This window comes from Canis lupus, chromosome 21 (genome assembly GCF_011100685.1).
Source record: "Canis lupus familiaris isolate Mischka breed German Shepherd chromosome 21, alternate assembly UU_Cfam_GSD_1.0, whole genome shotgun sequence".
Taxonomy (NCBI): Eukaryota; Metazoa; Chordata; class Mammalia; order Carnivora; family Canidae; genus Canis; species Canis lupus.
Window position 1 is genome coordinate 33,936,556 of NC_049242.1, and position 26,272 is coordinate 33,962,827.

General features: G+C 37.1%; 2 protein-coding genes and 1 long non-coding RNA gene across 4 annotated transcripts in view; all 3 read right to left on the reverse strand.

Annotated features, from left to right (window-relative positions):
- SBF2 (SET binding factor 2) overlaps nucleotides 1-26,272 on the reverse strand; it is a 454,973-nt gene that overhangs the window by 328,195 nt on the left and 100,506 nt on the right. The gene's annotated exons all lie outside the window — the stretch shown is intronic.
- LOC119865007 lies at nucleotides 617-25,155 on the reverse strand. The gene is made up of 3 exons (XR_005375739.1): nucleotides 25,102-25,155; nucleotides 4,014-4,094; nucleotides 617-1,201 (listed from the first exon to the last, which is right to left on the reverse strand). It is a non-coding gene; the product is annotated as an uncharacterized LOC119865007 (long non-coding RNA).
- Nucleotides 14,418-15,926, reverse strand: LOC485387 (keratin, type II cytoskeletal 8-like). Its single transcript, XM_038569027.1, is given in 2 exon segments — nucleotides 14,418-15,728; nucleotides 15,730-15,926. Coding segments are annotated over 2 exon segments (1,485 nt in total). The 3' UTR covers nucleotides 14,418-14,440.

Genomic DNA, 26,272 nt, shown 5'->3' on the forward strand with positions numbered 1-26,272 from the left:
GGGAGAGGGAGAAGCAGATTCTGCATTAATGGAGCAGAGAACCTGATACAGAGCTCAATCCCAGGACCTGAGATCATGACCTGAGCTGAAGGCACCCACTTAACCAATTGAGCCACCCAAGCACCCCTAATTCCTTATGTTTTTATGCTTATTTCAGTGATTCACAAATCTGAGCATGCTGCAGAATCACCTAGGAGGCTTTTACAATTTTTCAGTGCCAGGACCCCATCCCAAACCATATAAATTAAGAGCATCTTGGCAGTTAGACCTTGGTATCAATATTTTGTTTAGTTCTGATCATGGTAAAAACACAAATTTATCATCATAGCCATTTTTAAGTGTGCAGTTCAACAGCATTACCTATATTCACATTGATGTGCAATAGATCTCTAGAACTTTATCATCCTGCAGGGCCAAAACTCTAGATTCACAACATCTCACAATTTACCTTACCCTACAGTTCCTGGCAAATGCCATTCCACTCTTTGTTTCTAAGAGTTTGACTATTTTAAAGACTTAATATAAGTGAACCTCAAGGTTCATCCATGTTGTATCATAGGACAGGATTTCCTTCTCTTTTAAGGCCAATGTTCTATTGTATAAATATGCCACATTTTCTTTATCCATTCATTAGTCAATGAACACTTGGGTTGCTTCCACATTTGAGCTATTATAAATAATGCTGCTTTGAATTTGAACATGGATATACAAATATCTCTTTGAGACTCTGCTTTCAATTCTTCTGAATACATATCCAGAAGTGGATCTGCTGGATCATATGATAATTCTATTTTTAATTTTTTGAAGAAACACTATACAGCAGCTGTACCATTTTACATTCCCATCAACAGTGCACCAGGGTTCCAAAGTCTCCACATCCTTGCTAACACTTGTTATTTCAGGAGTTTTTTCAACAGTACTCATCCTACTCAGTATGAGGTGGTATCTCACTGTGGTTTCAATTTCATTTCCCTATTAGTGATGACTGCTAACATTCAATAAATGGAGGTTATTCTCCAAAGAAATGGAATTGACATCCAGAAGAGAAAATAATCATGCAGAGAGATAATTATTGAAATATTCTTAAGATAACAGACAAAATTTTCAGATAAGACTGGTTTGCATCTTCCAACCCACTCAGCCTGCTTACTTCCTTGAACATTTCCTGTAGAATATTCATTCTTTCCATCGAATTCTGTTCCTAAGAAAGAATTTAATATAAATTTGGGGAGGTTTCTCATTTCCCCCCAGAACATTTACATATAAAGCCTTAACACTGTTTAGATAGGGAAAGATTCTTTTTTTTTCACATGGTAAAAAGAAGAAACTTTAAGCCACAACTTCAAAACAGAGGTACTCAGGGCTGGTTTTCTCACAAGCCAGTTTTAAAAATGACTCTTCAGTAGTTGGTCACCTATTTCTCCTAAGGCTAATTATTTTTTAATGTAAACTCTACATTCGCATGACCCCAAGATCAAGAATCCTATGCTTCACCAGCTGAGCTAACCAGATGCCCCAACAGTACCTTTTTTTTTTTTTTTTAAGTAATTTCTATGTCCAACATGGGGCTCCAACTCACAACCCTGAGATCAAGAGTTACATACTCTACTGACTGAACCAGCCAGGCGCCCCAAATGATTTTTAAAAACAAAAACAGCCAACATCAATAAAAGAATATATGCGGGCAGCCCCGGTGGCCCAGCGGTTTGGCGCCGCTTTCTGTCTGGGGTGTGGTCCTGGAGACCAGGGATCAAGTCCCATGTCAAGCTCCCTGCACGGAGCCTGCTTCTCCCTCTGCCTGCCTGTCTCTCTGTCTCTGTCTCTCTGTCTCTCTCTGTCTCTCTCTGTCATGAATAAATAAAATATTTTTAAAAAGGGATCCCTGGGTGGCGCAGCGGTTTGGCGCCTGCCTTTGGCCCAGGGCGCGATCCTGGAGACCCGGGATCGAATCCCACATCGGGCTCCCGGTGCATGGAGCCTGCTTCTCCCTCTGCCTGTGTCTCTGCCTCTCTCTCTCTCTCTGTGTGACTATCATAAGTAAATAAATAAAAATTTTTTAAAAAATATATTTTTAAAAATAAAAATAAGTAAGTAAATAAATAAATAAATAAATAAATAAATAAATAAAAGAATATATGCTGATACACACCAAGCACTTACTTGAACACTGCAGAATAAACTGTATATTTCTTACGTATTTTAGAATGTGGAGCAAGAACTCAAAACAGGTACAGGAAATTTGCTTAAAATTTGAATCATAAAAATTTTCCTACATCTCATTTGTTCAACATCCTCAATCACACAGAATATGACCAACATCCTAAAAATAGGCCAAACAACCAAACAGTTAAGGAGTAAAATTAGACATCAAAAATCTTTGTTAAAATGCACTTGGTGTGGCACCTTGGTGGCTCAGAGGTTGAGCGTCTGCCTTTGGCTCAGGTTGTGATCCCAGGGTCCTGGAATAGAGTCCCACAATAGACTCTCCTGCAGGAAGCCTGCTTCTCCCTCTGCCTATGTCTCTGCCTCTCTCTGTGCATCTCTCATGAATAAATAAAATTAAAGAAAAAAAGAAAAGAAAAGAAAAGAAAAGAAAAGAAAAGAAAAGAAAAGAAAAGAAAAGAAAAGAAAAGAAAAGAAGAAAGAAAGAAAGAAAGAAAGAAAGAAAGAAAGAAAGAAAGAAAGAAAGAAAGAAAGAAGAAAGAAAGAGAGAGAGAAAGAAAACACAGATGCTTAGTTTTTCTCATAAGAATCCTTTGACTCTCAATGAGTTACTGGATACTATCAGTTTATACATAATTTTAGTAAATTTAATTATATTATTTTCCAATCAGAAACAAATGCATTGACATTGGGTGTGAAGATGGAGATGTGGAAATCTGAACACACACTCATTTAGGTTGGCCCTTCTACCTACATATTTATTGCATACTACTTGGAAGCACCACTTATTACAGTACATTATGAAAATTTATATTAAGTAGCCTTACACATCACAGATTTAACTATATTAATATGTAATCTTAGGGGCATACCTAAGGTATGGTATATACTTTACCAGGTCACACATGTGCAGGCATGCACACGCACACACACACACACACACACACACACACCTTGTCTGCACCTTTCTTCTCTTTTGGCACGCAGATACTCAAAACTTGATTCCTCATGAGTCACCACATAAGTAACTCATAACTTTGGTTTATCCCTCCCTGCCTAGTCTCACCATTCCAACCACTTGACTCAACTAGAGGAAACCTCCTTCCAGTTTCCCTACTGAAAGTGAAGAATTAATTGGGATTAAAGTGTCTCAAAATACTATAAAACTGAATCAAAGAATGTTCACCTTTGAAAGAGAAAGGCAGGGAGGAAGAGTACTGAGGAAAAGAAAGAGAAATAAGAAGTAAGACATGAGGCCCAGGTCACAAATACCTGTAATTTATTTGTGTAAAATATTCATTCCTCCACTCTTAGCTTATTTATGACACTTTGGAGTATTATATACTATTAATACTTGTTCTGCTTTCTCCCTCTTAAATATCAATAGGAAACACTGAAGACTTCTCCTATTAAATTGGGTAATTTCATAAAATGCCACAACAGAAAATCTCCCAGAGAATGATACTATTTCAGTTTTCATACTTATATGAAGAAAATTATTTTTAAAATACAATTAAAATCACCTACCTCTACTTGAAAAAAAAGTAAAATCTTATGTCACAAAAGGAAACAAATATTCTTTCATTGCTTCAGATCTAGCTATAAACATACACATGTAATAGTTTTTTAAATAAAAATTTGTTATCTATCCACATCATCTTTTTCTCACTTAATGGTATCATAAAGAACTTTCCAGACAATCTATCTAATTCTTTTCCATAAATCTGAAACTTGGTCTATTTACCTAACCAGAAACCTAGTAGAAGAAATACCAAAGAATATGCTTGTTGTAACAATTTAAAACCTCATCATTAATGTGTGAATATGCTTACCCAGTTACCAACACTTACTTATAGACCTTTATAATTTGGCCAATCTGACTGCTGAACTCTTCATTCACTGTTATTTTAATTTGCCTTTTAAAATTATGCCTGAAAAAAAAATAATAAAATAATAAAATAAAATCATGCCTGAGATTAGAGGTAGCTTCTCATAGTTACCGGCAAAGTGAATTTCTCCTTCATTGAAAAGACAATTTGTATTCTATTTTTTTCTATTGGGTTTTATTCATTTCTAGGTGCTCATTAATTAAGGATATCAACCTTTTTGTGTTTTAACTTAGGTTACAATGTCTACCACCGTACATAGTGCTAAGAAACTTATCCAAAACTGGGAAATGAAAAGAAAATATACAGTACATCCTTTCAATGTCATGCTGGAGCACAGTTTTAATAAGCCCACCAAAGGATTATTTAATTTTTGAGACTATACCTGTAATGGACTTTTTAAGTTATTACTTGATTGAAGCATCTATGAGAATACAGAAGAAGCATACTGTACACAAATTTGGCACTCAAATAACTGTTGAATAAATTAACAAAATGGCTAATATTTTATTAGGTCCAAAGACTTCACACAGATACTTATACCATTAACAACAACTTTTCTCCCCTACCAAAAAAAAAAAAAAAAAAATGATTCTTACTTCTGAAAACTAAAAGCAAAGATGATTTTTTGAAAAGGGTCACCACGAAATAATCACCCTACCTATCTTACAACATGTTCTAATACCAAGAACCAATAGCCAGATAAAGAATCTATAGTGGTAAATCACACATTGGTAAAAGACTTTGATGACTGTGAAATTGATTAAAGTATAGTTACTGAGCTTCAAATTCTTAAAAAAAAAAAAAAAAAAAAAACTATTGTTGTTCAGACTGAAAATGAGAAATAAATATATTTTGTCAGTTTTATTAAATTTATATATCAATTTATAGGAAAAAAGGTTCAACAAAAATAAAAGTGAATTTATAAAAGTGTAAATCTTTCATCAGTTTAAAACAAGTAGGGGAAATAGCTGTGTTTTCTTTCAAACTTTACTTCCTAATTATTTTATATGAATAAGTATTTATTTTTCTGTTTGTTTTCTTATCTAGTTTAATTCAGCTATCAACACAGGAATTTCTCTCCACCTGGACCAATGCAGATAATATCCAAACAAACTGACCACAAGCTCAGAGTCATGTTTCCCATGGAATACTATTTCTTGCTACTTTGCTATTATTTCCTTGGTGGTAATAAGCCTTGAGAAAAATGGTTCTGTGTTACCTACATGCAATTTTTCTCTTCTCCTCAAAGCAATCAATAGCTATTTATTAAACATAAGAGCCATGCATTATGCTTAAGCATTGAGAAAACTAAGAAGTTAAATTACAGTTAACCCTTGAACAACAGGAGTTTGAACTGCAGAAGTATGCTTATATGTGGATTTTTTTTATTCAATAAATACAGCACAGCACAATAAGTGTATTTTCTCATCCTTACGATTTTTTTTTTTAAGATTTTCTTATTTATTGGGACGCCTGGATGGCTCAGTGGCTGAGGGTCTGCCTCAGGCTCAGGGCATGATCCAGGAGGCCTGGGATCGAGTCCCACAACAGGCTCCCTTCATGGAGCCTGCTTCTCCCTCTGCCTGTGTCTTTCTCTGTCTCTCTCTTTGTGTCTCTCATGAATAAAATAAATAAAACCACACAGAGAGAGGCAGAGACCGACACAGGCAGAGGGAGAAGTAGGTGGGGAGCCTAACGCAGGGCTCGATCCTAGGACCCCTGAGCCAAAGACAGACACTCAACCACTAAGCCACCCAGGTAAGGTGTCCTCACAATTTTCTTACTAACACTTTTTCTCTGGCTTATTTTATTGTAAGAATATAGTATATAATACATAAAACATACAAAATATGTGTTAATTGGTTATTTATATTAGTGGTAAGGCTTCAGGTCAACAGTAAGCTATTAGTTGTTAAGTTTTTGGAAAATCAAGTTATCATACACAGACTTTTGACTGCACAGGAAAGGGGAAATGTGGGCGCCCTAAACCCATGTTGTTAAACAGTCAAGTGTATATGAATTTTTGCCTGTAAAAAGAGACCAAAGAAAGGCATTACAAGTAGAAATTTGCTGAATCCTATGACAGAATCCCATGTGAAACAATATGCAATGAAAGATACTGACAAAATGTTCTGGAACCCCAACTGGTAGAAAATAATAATAAATATAAGCTAGATAAAAACAAAGACTTAAAAACATTTTCTTACTTTGTGCATAAAATATTACAATAAAAAGAATTTTACAAAGTCATAGTGACTGAGATAGTACCATCACAAATGTGTTATCATGCTGTAAAAGTTCAAGAATATTTTCTAGAGGAAGCTGAGTGGCTCAGCAGGTTAAGCATCTGCGTTAGGCTCAGGTCATGATTCCAGATTCCTGGAATCAAGCCCCACATCGGGCTCCCTGCTGAGAACTCCTCCCTCCTGAGGACTCCTCCCTCCTGCTTGTGCTCTCTCTGTCTCAAAAATAAATGAATTCTTTTTCAAACAAAAAAAAACTTTTTTTCTAAAAAATAATTGAAAATAAAAGCACTAAGAAAACTGAACATAAACTCATAGAATAAATGATTTTAGCAAGGCTGCAAGATAACTACAAATCACCGATGAAAGAAATTACAGAAGACCTAAATAAATGGAGAGAAATTCTGGATTCATGAATTAGTAGAATGATACTGTTAAGATGTCAATTCTCCCCCAAGACTGAACTACAGATTCAATGCAATCCCCATCAAATTCCCAGAGGCTTTTTCATAAATATCCATAAGTGAGAGTTAACAAATTCACAGAGATTTGTATCACCACTATTTTCTGAACTTGATTTAACCTTCAAGTCTTTTCTACCATAATCAGACTCTGCATTATCATTATAACTACTTAATATATATGCATAGCCAGGATAATTTTTAGTGCCCTACTTAGAACCATAAAAAAAAGTCATGACTAGCTTTCTTACCAGACCCTTATTCTGACTGTATATGTCATAAAAATAGTAAATAAGGCTTTGTAGTTAAAAAAAAAAAAATCAAAACTATGCTTCTGGCCAAAAGTTTAAGTATGACAAATGTTTGCTGAATAAACATATAAGAATAAATGAACCTGAGACACATTCTAAGATGTTGGAACTATGTAAGAGTTCCATTGTCATTTTCTATGATCTTTTATACTCAAAAAACTTCATGTTCCCATTACACACAGAAAAAAGTTTAAACCCATTAATGAAGTGTTAAAAGCCACAAACTGGCCCCTACTATCTTTTGCAGCTTTCTCTTCTGTTATGAACTAATATCCCTTCAAATCCAAAATAAATACTAAGCTTCAGGCAATTTAACATCCTATCTCAGAACTTTTGTTAGAGCAGTAAAGAGCCTTTTCTCTTTAGCATAATCAAATTTCACTTATCTTTCAATCACTCTTGCTGCATAATAAATTATCCCAAAACACAGTAGCGAAATTAAGCATTTTATTATGGTCATAGAGTCTATAGATCAGGAATTCTGATAGTGCAGGGGCAAAACACTATTCTCATTCTCTAAACAAATATCAGCATAGAGGAATAAGGAAACAGATTAGGGGAACCTGGGTGGCTGAGTAGTTGAGCGTCTGCCTTCAGCTCAGGTCATGACCCTGAGTCCTGGTATCGAGTTCTGCATCAGGATCCCTACAGGGAGCCTGCTTCTCCCTCTGCCTATGTCTCTGCCTCTCTCTGTGTGTCTGTCTCTCATGAATAAAATTAAATAATTTTTTTTTAAAAAGACCAACAGAGGGATCCCTGGGTGGCGCAGCGGTTTGGCGCCTGCCTTTGGCCCGGGGCACGATCCTGGAGACCCGGGATCGAATCCCATGTCGGGCTCCCGGTGCATGGAGCCTGCTTCTCCCTCTGCCTGTGTCTCTGCCTCTCTCTCTCTCTCTGTGACTATCATAAATAAATAAAAAATAAAAAAAATTAAAAAAAAAAAAAAAGACCAACAGATGGGCAGCCCGGGTGGCTCGGCAGTTTAGCGCCGCCTTCAGCCCAGGGTGTGATTCTGGAGACCCAGGATTGAGTCCCACGTCGGGCTCCCTGCATGGAGCCTGCTTCTCCCTCTGCCTGTGTCTCTGCCTCTCTCTCTCTCTGTGTCTCTCGTGAATGAATAAATAAAATCTTTAAAAAAAAAAAAAAGACCAACAGATTATGATTAGTTATTTCAGGAAGAGAGTATTTAACTGTAAATTTAATAATTCAACATTTAAATTTATTTTAATTTGACTAAAATGGCTTAAAATGTTTCAAAAAATAAATTTAAGTATCAGCTACATTTACCTGTTTTGTTTAAACAATTAAATATATTTTCCTGAACAAAACTATCCAAACTATTTTTTAGCAGTGTAATTGGAAATGCTTCACCTTGAAAATAATTGATCATCTATTTTAATTCTACTGTAAAGCAATGTTCCACATTTTGCAACTAGATAAAACAGATCAGGCTTAACAAACACTTCAAAGAAAAAAATTTATAAATATGGCGGATATGAAATGGAGGCATTTAGTTCTTGCTGGGTTTTTTTTTTACCCCAAGTCAGTGTAAAAACGTCAACTGCTAAGTAAAAACAAGAACAGGCATGAATGGGGAGGATAAATAACCAAAAAAGGATAAAGGCAGAACTGGGGCAATTACCTAATGTGTTAAATTCATAATCATACATGACTTATACCTTCTGGAATTGGGGTGAAATCATTATAGAAACATCAGTCAGCATTTCTTGTAAGACTCTTAGATAACTAAAGGGTTCCTCCCAGTTTTCTATGCTAAAAGTTGCCATACATCTCCCTTGGAGGAGAATGCATTTATATATATTACCGCCAAATCTTAGATTCTGATATACATGATCTCACCTTCAAAAGATTCAATAATATTTGAAAATGTCTATTTTCAGCTATGCTACACACACCATAATTAATAACTCTAAAAATGTCTATAGTCCAAGTAATCCAGTTCTAAAGAGCTTCTGTAATGGTAACAAAAAAAACTTAGCACATGTTTATTCACCTAGCTCCCTTTCCTTCCATTGACCAGAAAAAAAAAAGACCACAGATTTCATATACCAATGACACCTTTCACTAGGATTCCTTTCCTCCCAAGAAACAGCACACCTGAAAGTGTTTTAAAAACTGTAAAATGATACTCAAATGTTACTATTGCACAGAGCTTCTTTTCTTAGCTATAAGAACAACTCTTACACAATTTTTTATAGATCATGAAGTATACAGCAGGTAATTAGCAGATAAATTAGTGAATGAAAGGAATAAAAAAAATGATGAACACTTCTGAATTTTCATTTTAACCCGAAATATAAATGTAGATCATTTTATTATAATGTGAAATTTTTTGGTTGTTTAGAAAAATATTATTCTTTCTATTGCTTTATCATAACCCAAACTAAATTTTGAACATAATATGAAATTATTGACTGAATAGCTTTGGCTACCATGAGGAATTTCTAGCTTTGGAGATCATTTCAACTTCTCCTCCTGTTCATATTTTGATCCATCTATCTCTGTCATAAATGTATACAATACCAACATCATTCATAATTTTATTTTCCAACTAATCACCAACATTACTGCATATCACCTTCACTAAGTATAGGAACACATAATTTTATAGATGGCAGTTGATAAAGTATTTTCAGTTTCTTTTTGCAATTCATTAATTTCTGTAGTACTGTCAAACTCCCTGATTGGTCATTGTTCCATTTGTAGAACTTAAATTTTTTACCTTTACTGAATCTCTCAGTCCATGTGCAGAATTAAAGATATTAATTCTATTAATTTTGAAAAATCCCTTATAATTATCTTAATTTCCTCACTATTGAGATCTGAAGAAACACTGAGTGCCTACATAAATATGGCATCTCAAGTCAAAGCATACTCTAAGATATGTATAAACAATGAACCAAAGACACAGTAGATTCTGGCTGAAAAAAAGGAAAGAAAATTCCATAGGTGAACAGAATTGGCATGAATGTTAAATATAAAGTAAGAAGGGAAGACATAGGGATTCCAAAAGAAATGAATAACTTGATCAAAGGTACAGATGTAGGAAATGCACTCCATAATGAATTTTTGGAAAAGAAAATCAGTTTAACATGGTTGGAATACAGAATATATGAAAAGAGGCTGAAAAGGATAGTAATACTAGATGAGGCTTTCTTAGAATAACTTGATGATGATTGAAGATAATCCTCCAATAAGAATGATTCTTTAAAAAAAAAAAAAAGATTTATTTATTCATGAGAGACACAAAGATAGAGAGAGGGGCAGCGACATAGGCAAAGGGAGAAGCAGGCTCTTTGCAGGAGCCCAATGTGGAACTCGATTCCACATCCCAGGATCATGACCTGAGCTAAAGGCAGCAACCCAACCGCTGAGCCACCCGGGGGGTCTCTAAAGAGAATGATCCTGTAGATAATGGGACATCACCAGAACTTTTGGAAAAAGAATGTCAGAATCAGATTAGTATTCAGGAATAAAAGAATAATAACTCTAGAAACAGTGAAGTGTAAGCAGTGATTAAGAAGTAAGACTATATGGGAAATTGTTGCAATTACCAAGAAGAAATATTTAAGAACCTCAAATATTAAATAGTAAAAGCCAAGACAGACCATATTCTGGGCCATGAAAAAATCATTCACTAAATTGGAAATTATTTGGATCACATAAACCACATTCTATGACCACAATGGAATTAAATTAAAAACTAATAAAAGCGAGATTATCTACAAAATCCTCAAACAGTAAGAAACACAATTCTAAATAACCTGTGGGTCAAAGAATAATTTAAAAGGGAAGTTAAAAAATAGTTTAAACTGAATTAAAATGAAAACATAATTTATTAAAGTTTGTGAGACGCAGTTAAGGCAATGCTTTGGGATTAATTTATAGTACTAAATATTTTTTATTAGAAGAAAATTAAAGTCTCAGATCAATGACTTCAACCTCCACCATAAGAAATTAAGAGGGAAGTCTGGAATTTGGAGAAAAAAAAATCAAAACACAAGAACGTATCAAGCCCAAAGTAAGCAAAAGAAGGAAAATAATAAGGATGAGAAAGCAATCAATGAAATTAATAACAGAAAAGCAAAAAAGAAAATCAAGGAAACCAGAAGCTGGCTAACTGAAAAAATCAACAGAATTAATAAAATTGATGGACTTGATGGACTATCAAGGAAAAGGTTTTAGTTTCAGATTTTACATTTACATCAATATCTATTTGGAGATCTTAAGTTGTGAATGGAGGTTCATTTGTTAATGAATTACACAATTGTTTTGGCATCATTTATTGAAAATGTTATTCTTTTTTTCCACTGAACTATCTTTCTAACCTTGCTAAAAAAATCAGTTTTGTGTCTGTGTGTGTGTGTATTTATATTTAGATGCTCTTTTCTGTTCTATTGATGGAATTAATATTATTTTATTAACTATACTGACTCCAGTATTAATGGAGTCAATTAATGTACTTTAATAATATGCCTTCAAGTCAATTAGTTTAAGTGTTTCAACTTTGCTCTTATTGTCATAGTTATTTTTCCTATTCTAGTTCTTTCACATTTCCATATGAATTTGAATTCCAATAGTTCATTGCAAATAAATATTCAAAAGTAATTTTTACACATTGAGCTTAAATTTTACAAACTCCCTGAATTCATTTATTGGTTCTGCTATTGTTTGGAGATTCCTTAGGATATTTTACACATTGGTTCATTTTATCTTCTCATTTCTGTAATTTTTATCCTTTTTTTTTTTTTTTGCCTTCATCATGATATAGCTTGAAAGACAGTTTCTGACCTATCTCCCAGTTTACTAATTCTAGCTCAAGCAACTCCTAGTACGCTATCAAGTCAATCTTCTGGATACTTATTTCAGTTACTGTATTTTTTCAGTTCTTAATTTAGTTTAGCTCTTTTCTTAGTTACCAATACTCTGGCAAAATGTTAATCTTCTATTTTCCTTAAACATATCAAAAACAGTCTTGTCTGAATGCCACTATCCCTTGTAAGTCTGTTTCTGTTGTCTATTGTATCTTAGTTTTGTTTTTTTGGTTTTTTTTTTTTTTAAGATTTTATCTATTTATTCATGAGAGACACAGGCAGAGGGAGACGCAGGTTCCATGCAGGGAGCCCACATGGAACTAGATCCCGGGTCTCCACGATCAGGCCCTGGGCTGAAGGCGGTGCTAAACCACTGAGCCACCAGGGCTGCCCTTGCATCTTAGTTTTTTTTTATCCCATTGTCTTGTCTCCTTGATGTCTGATTACTTTCAACTGAATGCTGAATATTGTATGTTTTTAAAAAAAAGTTTAAATAATTTTATCTTCCTCCAAAGTGAATTTATGTTTTCTTTTAGCAGGCAGCAGCTAGCCTATAGGCTCTAGAAAGAACAGATAACCTTAATCCAATCAGGAGTTAAAATAATTCAAAGCTTGGTGAGGGCTGATCTATTTCTACTTCACCCATGCATCTACAATGTAGCCTTTTATAACAGGTGGTAATAAACCCAGAAACTGATTTAAGTTAAAAATGGAAGTTACCCACCTTCTGACTCCAAAAAAAACTGCAAAATTCTGACTTCCTATTTTATTATTGAAAGCTCTTTGAATAACTATTTTTTCTCTATATATCCAGATTTGGTGTTTAACTAACCAGACTTACTTTTTAATTGTAATAAACAGCAGTGAGCTACAATGTTGTTCACATGGAAAATAAATGGCTAGTCAACTTTATTTTTGCTAATAGTTATAATTCAGTAAATGTTTCACTATCACTCAGAAGAAATTTGTTTTATACTTTGGTCCCACTTAATCCATAATTTATTTTCCCTCAAAATAGAATATTCAACTGTTAGAACATAGAAGTCGTTTCTAGAGACATTAAATTTTGTAACACCATTGCCATGTTCTGCTAATAGATAACATTTCAAAAAGGAAAAATAAAACTTAGAGTCTAAAAATATATAAAGTGTTCTTGGTTCAAGAAAAGCTGCAATAGGGACGCCTGGGTGGCTCAGTGGTTGAGCACCTGCCTTTGGCTCAGGTTGTGATCTTGGGGCTGTGGGATCAAGTACTGCATCGGGTTCCCCACAGGAAGCCTGCTTCTCCCTCTGCCTATGTCTCTGCCTTTCTGTGCCTCTCATGAATAAATAAATAAAATCTTAAAGGAAAAAAAAGAAAGAAAAGTTGCAATACCATGCTAAAATATATCCTGTCCCCATATATTTGAATTTTTCAAGGTGAGATATAAAATGAGACTTTGGGGCAATGCCAAAAAAATTAAATATATCTTTATAGTCTAGAAATTCTATGTGTTCTTTTGTTAAAATTTCATTTTATTTCTACTTCAGAAGAATGGTGATATATATCTTAAAGTGTGTGTGTGTGTGTGTGTATATATATGTATAAAACCACATATGTCATGTTAAATAGCTAAATATCTTTTGCATTTCTGATAATTTTCAATTCCATCTTATTTTAAAATAGAGAATCTTTTCAAATGTCTTCTTAATTTTATTTTCTACTTCTACCAGTGTTTTCATATTACAGGAACAGTTAGAAATAGGGAAAACTGCCAAGCAATTAAACTTTTTATATCTTTAAAAAGATCCAAATTGTCATGCTAACAGATCGTTTACTTTATGGAAAGTAACTAAGTATCACAGGTTGCTAGATAAAACCTATTTCTATATAGAGTTGACCTTTCAATTCACCAAAGCTTAAAAAATAAAAATAAAAATAAAGCCAAACCTAAATGATTGGAAAGTAGGCTTTTTAATGTTAAAAAACTGATTCCCAAAAAAAAACCCCAGTATTCCCTTATACTCATCTAAATAGTTTCAGCTTCAACTTGAGAGTATAGTGTAAAGAGCATGAACACTGGAGCCAAACTGCCATGACTTAAAATCCAGAACCGGGATTCCAGGGTCTACCACAGTTACAGCTAACATAGACCTTGAACAAACTGTGTGACCTCTTCATGCCTCAACTTCCTCATCTATAAAATGGAAATAATTAATACTTTGTAAGGTCATGAGATTTAAATATGTAATTTTGTAAAGCTCTTAAAATAGAACTAGAGACATACTAAGCACTATAGGTGTTTATGAAGATTTTTTTTTGGCGAGGGGAGACTGGCAGCGGCTTTATTTGGGAAAAGACACTTGAATCAGCTTTCGGTTGGGGGCATGGACAAGAAGGGGTATCCAGGGCAATAGACTCCCCCTAAGGGTAGGCTGGGGACCAGGGCTGAGCCTTACGTGGGTCTCTTGTACACAAGGCTCCCCTGCACAGCTCCTTCCCTCAAAGGCTTCATGGGGCCACAAGAACAAAGAGGCTGGGAGGGCCCACTGTGGCTGTTCACTTGGGCAGGACGTCAGACGACTCAGACACCAGCTTCCCATCACGAGTCTCGATCTTCTTCACAACCACAGCCTTGGAGGAGCTGCTGCGACTGAAGGAACCGCCAGGGCCAAAGCTGGACTGGAAGGAGCTCTGGCCATAGTTGAGGCCAGGGCTTGTGAGGCCCCCATAGGCCAAGTTCAGGCCACCGGAGTAGCCGCTGGTTGTCTTCGTATGGATGCTCATGTTCTGCATCCCAGACTCCAGCCAGATGTTCTGCATCTCCTCGCCCTCCAGCAGCTTGTGGTAGGTGGCGATCTCGATGTCCAGGGCCAGCTTGACGTTCATGAGCTCCTGGTACTCACGCAGCTGCTGGACCATGTCCTGCTTGGCTCGCTGCAGGGCGGCCTCCAGCTCGGCCAGGACCTTGGCATTGGCATCCTTGATGGCCAGCTCCCCGCGCTGCTTGGCGTTGGCAATGGCGGCCTCCAGTGCAGCCCTCTGGTTTTTGAGAGTCTCGATCTCAGCCTGGAGGCGGCTGATGCTCCGGTTCATCTCAGAAATCTCAGTCTTCGTGCAAAGGAGGTCATCCCCGTGCTTCCCAGCCAATGTCTGCAGCTCCTTGTACTTGATCTGGTACATGGTCTCGGCCTCCACCCGGCTGCGGTTGGCAATGTCCTCGTACTGGGCCTTGACCTTGGCAATGATGCCATCCAGGTCCAGGGAGCAGCTGTTGTCCATGGACAGCACCACGGACATGTCCGAGATCTGGGACTGCAGCTCATGGATCTCCTCTTCATACAGCTGCCGTAAGAAGTTGATCTCTTCGGTCAGCCCTTCCAGGTGGGACTCCAGTTCTATCTTGTTCATGTAAGCTTCATCCACATCCTTCTTGATGAGGACAAATTCATTCTCCATGTCTCCACACAATTTGATCTCATCCTCGTATTTATTCTTCAAGTCCTCCACAAGCCCCTGCATATTGCCAAGCTCCACTTCCAGCTTCAGCTTCTCCTGCCCCGGGGTGTCCAGCTGCCTCCGGAGGTTGTTGATGTAGCTCTCAAACATGTTGTCTATGTTGCTCCGAGCGGTTTTCTGCTGCTGCAGAAGGCCCCACTTGGTCTCCAGGATTTTGTTCTGCTGCTCCAGGTGTCTGAACTTGTTGATGAAGGAGGCAAACTTGTTGTTGAGGCTGTTGATCTACTCCTTCTCCTGGGTGTGCACCGCCTGGATGTTGGGGTCCTCCTCCAGCTTAAGGGGGCTCAGCAGGCTCTGGTTCACTGAGACGGCCGTGATGTCCCCCACCCCCGGGCCCGCCGTAGCCCCCAACCACACTCATGCTGCTGTTCAGGCCACCCTGGAAGCTGCCGCTGCTGCTGCCCACCCGGGAGAAGGCAGAGGAGCTGATGTGGGAGTCGGGCCCGCTCATGCAGGAGTGGCTGCTGAAGGCCTGGGGGCTGGAGGTGGACACCTTGCAGAATTTCTGGGTCACCCTGATGGACATGGTGGAGGCTGGAGTGGAGGCGAGGAGGCTGAACCTGACAGAGTTTCCAGAAGGAGTGCGAGAAGCCGCTTCTAGGTGAGCTGAATATATTTTTTAAACATATCTAATAACCAAATTCAAACTCTCCATCCCCCCAAACAATGCCTCTTTCATCATATTTCAGAAAATGACTTCAAGACAAAACCTTGCCTCTTTCTATACCTTAACCTCTCTTTTCAGTGAGTCCTTCATTTAGTTGCCATATAGGCCAACAAGATCTGGCCAGAGAAGGGTAAAAGAACAAAGGAGAAAAGGGAGAAGAAGGAAAAGGGAAGAGGAGGGAAGACAGAGGGAGAAAAACTGAGGAATTACAGCAGTATATGTACCAAAATGTTAAGACTGGTTATATATCTAGTTGAAGAGAATACAAGTGATTGTATTCTTTTTTTTTTTCTTTTTAAAGATTTATTTATTTATGAGAGAGAGAGAGAGAGAGAGGCAGAGACACAGGCAGAGGGAGAAGCTGGCTCCATGCCGGGAGCCCGATGCGGGACTCGATCTGGAGACTCCAGGATCGGACCCTGGGCCAAAGGCAGGCGTCAAACCGCTGAGCCACCCAGGGTTCCCTATTGTATTCTTTATACACTTTGATGTCTTTCTGAGATCTTCTACAAGATAAAAATAAAAATATGCTTCCCTTTTCATCAGAGAGCAAAAAGCTGTTTTGAAAATGTCTTTAATGGTATTCTGGATAAAAAATCTAAGTTCTCCATTAGTTGGCTCCTACACCTTCTGCCACTCTTTGTATGTCTTGTATCTGTACCCCACAGAAGCAGCTACTCTCTATCCAGAACATGATCCCCATTTACCTCATCTGGCCAACTGTCACCCACATAGCTACTTCCATCTTCTCAACAGTCTTCTTGGACCACGCCTCTGTGCCCTTCAAATGCACTGTTCCAACCTAGGTTAACCCACTTAGGATCTACCTTTAGAACCTAGTGTATACATATAGCACATATCCCAATAAGTTTAATAAGTACTATTTATAAGTTTGTCTCCCTCTTTCCTGGAGATAAGGGTACATATTTAACTTTTTTTCCTACTCCAGCATCGAAAGTAGTACCTGGCGCACAGTAGTGGACCAAAAAGTTTGTTGTGCTAAAGACTCCAAAGTCATATTATTTCTATTCTATTATGTTGCCTCTCTAGAGCTGTTTAAAACTTGAAAAGGGGGATCCCTGGGTGGCGCAGCGGTTTGGCGCCTGCCTTTGGCCCAGGGCGCGATCCTGGAGACCCGGGATCGAATCCCACATCGGGCTCCCGGTGCATGGAGCCTGCTTCTCCCTCTGCCTGTGTCTCTGCCTCTCTCTCTCTCTCTGTGTGACTGTCATAAATAAATAAAAAAAATATTAAAAAAATAATAATAATAAAAAAAAATAAAAAAAAATAAAACTTGAAAAGGTGAATTTCTAAAACAGTATATTCTCAGTCTGGGATTATTCAAAGTCAAACAGAAGGCTACCATTCTTGTTCCTTTAGTTAATTATTTATTCACCAAATATTTATTTACTACCTCATATATACCTGACATTGGGGATGTGAGGATAAGCAAAAACGATGGGTTTTTCCCATAATACTTTGAGGTGAGGAGAGAAGGGCAAATAATGGCTAAATACTCAAAGCTACTAAATAAACACTAGTGAACTGTCCCTGAAATTAAGAAGTACATTTTTAATAGAACATATAATGAAAAATATCACCATATTCGGAAAGATCGAAAATTGTGAATTAGAAATGAGGTTCGGTTCCTTGAAGACAACAATTTTCAATCTTTTTTTGGTATTTTGGCTGCCACATAAATGGATATGTCCAGAGTTATGCATTATTTCTACAACAAACTAAATAACTCTACTAATAAACAAGGCATGCTGCCTCATAGTGCTTATCAGTTATACTACCCCTTCTTTATTTTTTTAAATATTTATTTATTTATTTATTTATTTATTTGAGATAGAACAAGTGGAAGGGAGGGGCAAAGAGAGAGGGAAAGAGAGAGAAGCAGAATCCCTGTTGAGCAGAAAGCCGAATGTGGGGCTCCATCCCAGGACCCCAAGACCATGACCCAAGTCAAAGGCAGATACTTAACCAATTGAGCCACCCAAGGGCCTCTTCCTTAAAAAGCAAACCAGGGGCATCTGGCTGGCTCAGTTGGTAGAGCATGTGACTCCTGATCTTGAAGTTATGAGTTTGAGCCCCAGTTTGAGGGTAGAGTTTACTTACAACAAGAACAACAACAACAAAACCCAAAGCAGTTCTTTATGACTTGCAAAGCCAAGAACTTCAAGAGAAACCAATCTTAATTTCCTAACCACAAATAATTTATCCAGGGGTGTGTGGATGAAGGATGCCCTATAAGAACTCTATACTGGAGGATATGATAGAGACAACTAGCTGCCCATCCAGTATCTATTATTCCCTTCTCCCCCTACTAGGAGATTTTATTGGGAGTGGCAATACACCCAACTTTAAAACAAACATAAAGGCCACTAATTTTTTTTTTCCTTTCTTGTAATTAGGTATTGTTACATACTAGTTCTAGGCTAGGAGATGTAAGTAGAAGTCACTGGGTACACTTCTTGGAAAGCTCTTCTTAGAAGGAAGAAGACTCAGTCACATTTTTAATCTTCTCCCCCCCTTTCCCTTCTTTCTGCCTAGAATAAGAACATGAAGGTAAGGATAACATCCCATAAAGGGAGGAAAAGAAAGTTAGAGCCTGAGCCTTTAATGAAATCACAAAATTGCTATACCAGCACCAAACCATCTACTACTTCCAGACTGCCTTATTTTACAGGGAAGAAAAACACATCCTAACCTCACTGAAGGCACTCTTGTGGGTTTTCTGTTATTTGCAGTTGAATCTAAGCCTAACGAATGCTGATGATCATTAATGGAACTAAATTAAACCTCTGAAAAAAAATTAAACCTCTGTCCTTGGGAGCAATGGAAGAATATAATTCACAAAGACATACATAGCCAAGAATGAAAAGACCCACCCTAATGCTGAACACTCAAAGCAGAGTTGCCAGAAATAAGAACTCAGGGTATAAAGCTATCTGAGCAAGATTCTTCCTCGCAACTAGACAAAGCATTAACTACAACGGCATTGCATTCTCTTCTGGTCAGGATATTAGAATGCAGCTGAGAACAGCATTATTTTTTAAATGACATTAAATATTTTTTAAAAATTAAATAAAACAGTAACAAATTTTGAGAGATGAATTATCAGTATCCAATTGCTAGGCACATTCCATATTCAAACACATTCATCTGGCATGCAGTTAAACAGACAGGCTCATTAAACATTTACAAGAAATGGACAGGGATCCCTGGGTGGCGCAGCGGTTTGGCGCCTGCCTTTGGCCCAGAGCACGATCCTGGAGATCCGGGATCAAATCCCACATTGGGCTCCTGGTGCATGGAGCCTGCTTCTCCCTCTGCCTATGTCTCTGCCTCTCTCTCTCTCTCTCTCTATCATAAATAAATAAAAATTAAAAAAATTAAAAAAAAAAGAAATGGACAGAAAAGGGTATACATAGCATAGCTTATTTAAAAGTGATGGGTAAAAAAATAAAAAAATAAAAAAAATAAAAGTGATGGGTAGAGGGAAATCAGGGAAAAGCAAACCAAAACTATATGAATTCCGCAGATTTAAGAATAACTATGGATAGTCCTTTTATTTGTGGGGATTCTTCCAGTCTGGTAGTTTTCCTTAGACTGTCCCTTTCATCTGTAATTTCTGAAAAACAGCTTTTCCAGTTAAGTCTTTAGGTTAAAGTTCCTCTGAGAAAGCAAACTGCTTCCTGCAGATGCCATGATAACACTAGGAAGTATAAGAAGGTAGAGGTCAGCAAAAACTGTGCAGGATAATAAAAAATAACAGACAAATTCATTGAAATTAATGTCATGGAATGAAGTCTAGCAGAAAAAAATGAAATTTGACATCTGAGCTTTGGATTTAATTGAGCTAAGACAGTGTCCAGATAAGGATAACAAAAGTAGGAAATAAACATCTTTAATACGGCATTAAAAGCATTAAAAAATTATAATTACAGTAATAAAACATATTCAAACACCTTTTCTCCATCTCCCACTTCCACTACCTTTCCCTTCTAAAACTAACATGATTTAATAATTAAACCGGTGCAATTAACTTTCTATACTTTGATTCTATAAATTTGAGAGGGTATAGAGAGCAGGAAAGAAAAGTCTCCTGGAATTGCTCTAAGTGAAATAAATTCTTTTTATATCACTAAATTTTATCCCCAAATCACAATATTATTTTGGAAAACATAACCTAATAATGACAACAGTAACAACAGCTAACACATAATGATTACTATGTACCACACACTGTTCTAAGAACTTTATGTATATATTAATTCATTTGCTCCTCATAATGATTCCATAAGGTTAATATTATTTTTATTCTCATTAGAGTGATGAAAAAAAAGGCATAGTCTTTAAATAATTTGCCTAAGGTCACAGAGTTACCATGTGAAGCCAGAATTAAAACTCAAACACTGAAGTTCTAGAGTCCATGCGCTTAATCATTCTATCAAATTGTCTTTTTTAGGTGTTACAACACCTAAATTAATTTGTAGTCAAACTGGACAGGTCTGAAATTATTTCTACTTTTGCACTAACTTGTCAAGGTACTGCTATCCTCCCAGTCACCCAAATTTGAACCTGTATGATAACTTTTAGTCTCTTAGTGCATTCCATATTCAATCAGTCATTCAACCAAACCCTGTCAATTAAATACCACTCTATTTCCACTCTTACTGCCATCATCCTAGTGATTCCATAGCAAAAAACTGCATCAGCTTTTAAAGAAGCCAATAGTTCATGCCAACCTTATAGATAAAACATCTTTTTCAAATGAACTGCTGTCTCTTATGCCAGCTTTATGGGGTATAATAACAATATTTTACATTTCCCCATAAAAGTTCTCTTTATTAATATCAGTCCATCATTCTAGCCTATATATTAACTTTCCCTTCCAGATATATACCAAACATTGGATAAGCAAAACTTTAAAATAAAACTTTATCAATCTTATTTCCTTGGGATCCCTGGGTGGCGCAGCGGTTTAGCGCCTGCCTTTGGCCCAGGGCGCGATCCTGGAGACCCAGGATCGAATCCCACGTCGGGCTCCTGGTGCATGGATCCTGCTTCTCCCTCTGCCTGTGTCTCTGCCTCTCTCTCTCTCTCTCTCTCTCTGTGTGTGTGACTATCATAAAAAAAAAAAAAAATCTTATTTCCTATTCCATTACAGATACTTTACGTCTTTAGAAATAAAATCTACAGGAAAGGACAGTCACTGGATCAAATGACCTTTTAACTCCTGGTGGTCTCACTTCAATTACCATAATCATAATTTATACAACACTCAAGAAAGCACAGGGCTTCCTTTAAATCTTTTGTTTTTAAAGATTTTATTTACTTATTCATTCATTCATTCATTCATTCATTCGAGACACATAGAGGGAGGCAGAGACATAGGCAGGCTCCCTGCAGAAAGCCTGATGTGGGACTCGATCCCAGGGCCTGGGGATCAGGCCCGGAGCCAAGCGGAGCTGAAGGTAGATGCTCAACCGCTGAGCCACGCAGGCATCCCTCCTTTAAACCTTTTTGATTTCAATGGGTATCAATGAGGCAGTTTGGAGATGTTAAAAGACATTACCAAATAGAAACAAACAAAAATAGAGGCTTACAAGCTTAAAAACAGTCCACAGTATATGATAAATCACAATGTTTCCAACCGTTTTACACTTCCTTTAATACAAGGCTGCTCACAGTCCCTGATCTCAAAATCACAACACAAAGATGGCCCAGCCAAGTGGTGCAAGGCATCACTTGGCAATTTCCACACCCCGCTCACAGCTTGCTTGCTCTTAGCATTCATAAATCCTAATCTATCCCAAACCAGAAGGTCATCCAAAACCAAAAAACAACTTTGAAGGTCCCTTATATGGATTCTTTGCTTCCCAGCTACCCCCCCACCAACACACACACTTTTTTAAATAATTTATTTATTGGGATGCCTGAGTGGCTCAGTGGTTAAGCATCTGCCTTTGGTTCAGGTTGTGATCCTGGGGTCCTGGGATCGAATCCCACATCCAGCTCCCTGCAGGGAGCCTGCTTCTCCCTCTGCCTGTGTCTCCATCACTCTGTGTCTCTCATGAATAAATAAATCTTTAAAAAAAAAAGAGAAAAAACTGGGACGCCTGGGTGACTCAGCGGTTGAGCCCCTGCTTTGCCTGGGGCGTGGCGTGATCCTGGAGTCTCAGGATCAAGTCCCCACATCAGGCTCCCTGCATGGAGCCTGTTTCTCTCTCTGCCTGTGTTTCTGCCTCTTTCTATCTCTGTGTCTCTCATGAATAAATAAGTAAAAATCTTTAAAAAAAAAAAAAAAAGAGAGAGAGAGAGAGAATTTATTTTTTAATGTATTTGAGAAAGAAGAGTGAGCAAGACAGCACAAGCAGGGGGAGAGTCAAAGAGAGAGGGGAAAAGTAGGCTCCTACACTGAGCAGGAAGCAAGGCTTGATCCCAGGACCAAGGGATGAGTTGAAGGTGGATGCTTAACTAACTGAGCCACCCAGGCGCCCCCCAGCTCCCTTTATGCCAGTATGTGGGAAGTGCTTTCTTCTGCTCTTCCTCTTGCAAGGCAGAGAGAAATAATAGTTAATGCTGACCTATACCTTGGATCCTCCTATTTCATTTCTGTTTTAAATATGGAAGAAATGCCTCATTTAGCTGCTTGGAACCATTAAATGACTTCAGTAAAATGGTTAATCTTTTACTTTCATATACAAAGAGTAGCTGACCTGAACCAAAAAGCTGAGGTGATCTGAGATTATAAAATACATCATTATTGGCATTTGTAACTTGTCACAGATATTAATCCAATGTGATATGGAGAAGATTAACTTCACATTATCTGTGGCCTTGTAAGGTCTTTATATCCTTATAGCACTACAGCTAACACCTCTAAAATGATACCAGAGCATTAGCAAGAACTCACAATTTCACTAGCAATAGCAGGCACTAGTCTGCGGTCTCAATATGATCTACTGCAAAGCTAGCTAAAACAAATATCCAAAGATATGTCAGAGTTGGAATTTCTTTTTGAAAAACAGAAGGCAACTTAAGATCCTAAGCATACATTGACACAGTATAACATCCAGCATTACATGGAACAAGATCTCCATTTTAGTCATTTCAAGGAGATTATATGTCTGAAATCCCACTCTCAATGTAATATTATTAAATAGGATGATAAGGGGGTGCCTGGGTGGCTCAGTGATTGAGCGTCTGCCTTTGGCTCAGGGTGTGATCCTAGGTCTGAGGATCAAGTCCTGCATCAGACTCCCTGCAAGGAGCCTGCTTCTCCCTCTATGTCCCTGCATCTCTCATGAATAAAAAATATTTAAATAAATAAATAGGCTGATAAGTTTCAACATTCTGCCCTGCATATGTACTAGAAAATCTAATTTTATTAGATTAATAAGAGTCCTATAGTATTTGTTCTTTTCTTGTTTTGTTTGTTTTTAAATAATCTCTACACTCAATGTGGGGCTTGAACCTACAACCCCAAGCCCAAGAGTCACACATTCTACCAACTGAGCCAGCCAGGTTGCCCCAAGTCCTATAGTGTTTGTAATATAGTGATACATCCAAACATTTTAGAACCTCCAACTTTCAAAAGAGGAATTTGAATATATAAATATTTTATTTTTTTAATATTTTATTTATTCATGAGAGACACAGACTTGAGAGAGAGAGAGAGAGAGAGAGGGAGGCAGAGACACAGGCAGAGGGAGAAGCAGACTCCATGCAGGGAGCCTGATGTGGGACTTGATCCCGGGACTCCAGGATCACACCCTGGACTGAAAGCAGGCGCCAAACCGCTGAGCCACCCAGGGATCCCCGAATATATAAATATTTTAATACAAATTTAGTAAACAGGCTTTTTTTTATTTTATTTTTTTATTCATGAGAGACACAGAAAGAGAGAGGCAAAGACATAGGCATAGGGAGAAATAGGCTACCTGCAGGGAGCCAGATGTATGACAGGATCCTAGGCCCTGGGATCATGCCCTGAGCCTAAGGTCTAACCGTTGAGCCACCCAGGTGTCCCAAACAGGCTTTTAATACGGAAAAACCATATTATTTCCAAGTACAGGAACAAAAACTAGAATATTAACCCAAACAGGTCAGGTTAGTGCTATAAATTTATGGAAAAGAGCAAGACCTTTGAAGATGATATGTATAAAACTATGAAGGTGAATTTATATAAAAGAGAATGTTTGCCATCATTATAAATATGTTACAAGCCTGAATATGAAGGCATAGGTCACACCTGTCTTATTTACCATTGAACTCTCAGCACCAAACAAACTGCACATAATAGGCACTAAGAAATCACTTAAAGATAAATCACCGGAAGTATTTAATATAGGCTAAAGACACTTGACCACCTGGCAAGAGTATTCGATACAAACTGACTTAACCATCAAAACAAAGGTTAGAATTTGACCAGGAGACTCTAAGGATTTCATAACATTTTCATCATCATACCAAATTTTTAAATTATTAGTTTCTGGACTCTACTCTTAATCTTTTTTCATGTTTAGAAAGTGATTCTTCACTATTAGTACTAGCAGCATCACATCATTCTACTTATAGCTGTCACTGTCACCAAGAGACAACAGGTTGTTCTGTGACATAAAATTACACATGCTACCTAGGTAGAACAATATAATTAAAATGCATCTTCCAGAATTTAAAGAGGCCACATTTACTTTAAAAGAATCTCTGGCTGATGGAATGAGTGGAAGTATCACTCATGAACAGGGAACTTCTTGTGCCTCTTTTTTAACTCTGAGCATGTCTCTTCCTCTACTTCTCTGGCCTATTAGAAAGTAAAACATTTAAAACCAGAATCCAGGATTCTACTTCATCTTATTTATCAGTACTCAGGCAAAACTGTCTCTGCCTGGGAAAAGAACCCACTGTGCCTCAAACAATGGAAATCATAATTAATTCACAAATTGATAGCACATCTAAGTTTTATATCAGTTTATTTCTAAGTACATACTACTGAATTTGAGAAAAATACTTAACATCTTACCATATTCTTAGTGAAATCTTTCAGTCAGTTATAAACCCAATAGTAGAATATAACTTTTTCATTAGAATACTATGGCTGTCATAATCAAAGTTATTCCCAAATCCACATGTTCTATAGTCAATTCTTGTAAAAAGAGTCTAACTTGGGAGGAAATAAAAATCACCAACTCCTTAGTTAACAAAGATTTGTATCATTAGATTCTTCTGAATTTGATGTCGAAATACTTTTCATGTCTTTCTAATGCCAGTTAAGCCTAATTAGAGTAAGGCTATTCCTGTTAACCATTTTTTTTAAATAGCAAGGGAAAAAAACTTTTTAAAGAATGAGTTTCCCTCAACAAACACAAAGAGTATTTTAATTTTTAATAACCTTTAGTAAAGAGTCAAAGGATCAGAGTTTTATTATTAACTCTGCCAATATTTAGGAGCTTTATGATTTGGGGCAAGTTATTAAAATATCTCTAGACTTTGTATCCCATTTTTAGCATGAATGAAGTTTTCAGCACTTAAAATAAATTTAACTGGGCAGCCCCGGTGGCTCAGCAGTTTAGCGCCGCCTTCAGCCTAGGGCATGATCCTGGAGTCCTGGGATCGAGTCCCACATAGGGCTCCCTGCATGGAGTCTGCTTCTCCCTCTGCCTGTGTCTCTACCTCTCTCTCTGTGTCTCTCATGAATAAATAAATAAAATCTAAAAAAATAAAATAAATAAAATAAATTTAACTTACTTAAAGCTGTGTTTTCTCTTTAGCTTTCCAAATCTTGAGTTTAAATAAATTTTCCCAACTTGTGAAGTGATCTTTCTAAATTTCTACATACATTTCAGATTCTAGACAATTCTGCTAAATGTGAAGTATTTTTAGGTTAACCAGAATTTGCTGTTTAAAGAAATAAACTTTAAGGACTAATTATCTTTATGATTAATTTATGCAATACTCATACCTATTTTTATCTTTTATTATATTTAAGGAGATGTCAGAAATCAATCTTAGCACTCCCCTTCATGGACACCTCTCAGAACAATGCAGTAGTACACTATTGCTGGCCAAGTATAAGCTACATGGAAATACTTCCAATTAAGATACATGTATATCATTTCAAGGCATTTCTGAAAAGTAAAGGAAGTCTAGTGATGATAAGGGATGCTATAAGGGATGCTATAGGGATGCCTGAG